Genomic DNA, 2403 nt, shown 5'->3' on the forward strand with positions numbered 1-2403 from the left:
TAGTTAGCGTTAAATTTTAAATTACCTAACTCAAGCATTAACTAATTAAAATTGTACACTAAATGTTACACATTCATCAGATTCACAGCCCTTTGAGGAAACGTCAGAAGCTGGATGCAGAAGCTAAGCAAGTAAGAGTTAACAGATTTCCACATTCTTCTAATAGTGTCTTTTTTGTTTGTAGTTTAAGTGTTCTGAACTGTAGTGGTTATATCAACATGTAGAATGTTTTTATTGTGTTTTCCAGTTGGTGGAATCCATTCTCACAAGCAAACCTGGTGGAGAACGTATAATAAATGAGTACAATCGGACCAAGTCCCTGGTGGATGAAACCAGAAGAAAAATGGTCAACATACTGGTAGCTGACATGACAGAAAAAAATGGGTAATTTATTTCTGGCCCTGTGATTTTTACTATCATTTTCAAATTATTTTAAATCTCTATTAATTCCAGCGAAGCTGACTAGTTCTTTTCCTTTTGATCTTGCAGTACATCACCACCACGGCAGGTAAAAGAAATGTATGCCAGAGGAATTGTAACCTTTTTCCCTTACCTCAGTGACCCGTACTCAAAAAATGGCTATGTAAGTAGCTAACAGCAATAACTGATACAACTAAAATCAAAATTTTAAATCCTGCCAAAATGTATGTCCTTATCAACTGTTCATGGTCACATAACTTACTGATAAATTAATAAACAAAATGTCTGTATATGTCACTCTCCAAGGAACATTATTATGATGGCGAGAGTGGCACTGGGTACTTGGCCTGGAGGATTAAAACCATACAGAGATGCACTGCTAAAGAGAGGCGATTAACATCTGGAGGTAACACTTATAATTCAGTGGAAACGTATAATACAGTTCCAAATTGTAGTTCTGTATTAATAATGGTTATCAAATGTTATTATTAGTTTTGATAAAGTTGTATTTCATATTGTCTAGCACCAGGAGATGGATCATCGGGTGAAGACCAGTGTGGTGGACCAACTGTCAGACGAGAGTTGCAGTTTGTTACAGAGAACGTGCTGAGTGAGGATGAGTGCAAGGAAGCAATCTCTCTGATGAAACATTTAGCTGATGAAGACACAGTCAAGAAGAAGATGAAGTTGACATTTGTTTATCGACACAACATGGTCCTTGACCCCCTGCTGTCAAGCAACATACTGTCTGTGTTTCCACGTTTCAAAGATATCAAAGGCTTGGTGAATATTTTTCATTACGTTGACAATGTAAACACATTTTATTTTTTGCAGATAGCAGATATAATTCTCTGTTCTCTATCCCTGTTACAGATTGAACAGGATTTTGTACTGATGTTTGGTGAGGATGTATCAGGCAGGTTGCTGGAGAGGTGGCCAACAACATTCAAAAGAAAGATTATCCAACAAGGCAGAAAGCTTCCTTCTACCAGTGACCTGGAAGAACTCTTGCTGGCAGCTGACTCTCCTGAGGATGCCACTGAAGTTAATGCTGACATTGGTGAGCTGTTATTTCTTTAATTAGAACATTCACAGGATATATAATGTTTGTCACAGAACAGCTGTCCTTTTGTATTTTGGGTCTACTCAAACATTTTGTCAATGCAGATGCATTGAAATTTGTTATTGATGAGGATGATTCAACTTTATTATAAAACAATTTTTTTTTTCAGGCTGGGACAGTGACCTCTCAGCGATTCTATTGCTATTACATTTGATTCCACCATCTGGTCAGGGTCGGAAGAGACCAGGAAAGGTGTCAGCTTCTCAAGCAGAAAGGCATCTTGTAGTCTTCAAGAAGGTTTGTTTCTTTTCTATTTTTATGGTATGAATTACCAGTTTAAGAAACACTTGATTCTTATTGCCTGTCTGTATTTGTCTTTTCAGACTGGAACAAATATCCAAGAGCACCTTGATGCCATCACTACCAGCACTCAACCCTACCTCCTGGCTGTTGGGGTGAAAAAGCATGACATCCACCAGTTCTTCATTATTCTTGACAAGAATGCCATACCATGCAAGTCTACCTCTTCACTTGGTGCTTTTGATGAACTGTTTAAAGCACATTTTGTGTTTGGCACATCTTACAACACCATGCTTCACAACATGTACACATTCATCCAAACCACTGTGTACAATATAGATGTTGGCAAAATCAAAGAAAGTCCCAGAGTTGCTGAAATAAGGACAAGGTTGCTTCGTTAGGGCTTGAAGGTTAATTCTCCATCATGAAGTGTTTTGTCTGTCAGGCTGAGTTTACTGGTTCAAACATGCTTGTTAGGCATTTACGGTTAGTCCATGGTTACTTACCCGGAAGAAATCTTCGCCTTAAATGTGCCCAGCGTGACTGTGGCTGTGTGTTTGGCACTTTTTCAGGTTTTAGAAAACATTTAAATACCAAACACCTTAACTATTTCGACCAAC

At 38.1% G+C, this 2403-nt stretch overlaps 1 protein-coding gene across 2 annotated transcripts; it reads left to right on the plus strand.

Annotated features, from left to right (window-relative positions):
* Positions 1 to 302: 302 nt before the first annotated feature.
* Positions 303 to 2184, plus strand: LOC146628784 (uncharacterized). Of its 2 annotated transcripts, none has more exons than XM_085358078.1 (7): positions 303 to 384; positions 490 to 583; positions 727 to 826; positions 944 to 1203; positions 1294 to 1480; positions 1653 to 1780; positions 1867 to 2184. In XM_085358078.1, the coding sequence occupies exons 1-7, from the start codon at positions 344 to 346 to the stop codon at positions 2182 to 2184; spliced, it is 1128 nt and encodes a 375-aa protein (XP_085214204.1). In that variant the 5' UTR covers positions 303 to 343. The 2 variants fall into 2 exon arrangements, with proteins under 2 accessions (XP_085214204.1, XP_085214205.1); XM_085358079.1 differs by having other exon boundaries at positions 953 to 1203.
* Positions 2185 to 2403: the final 219 nt, after the last annotated feature.

This window comes from Diplotaxodon limnothrissa, linkage group LG7 (assembly GCF_057381915.1).
Source record: "Diplotaxodon limnothrissa isolate DT_005_m linkage group LG7, D_limnothrissa_male_GT1.1, whole genome shotgun sequence".
NCBI lineage: Eukaryota > Metazoa > Chordata > Actinopteri > Cichliformes > Cichlidae > Diplotaxodon > Diplotaxodon limnothrissa.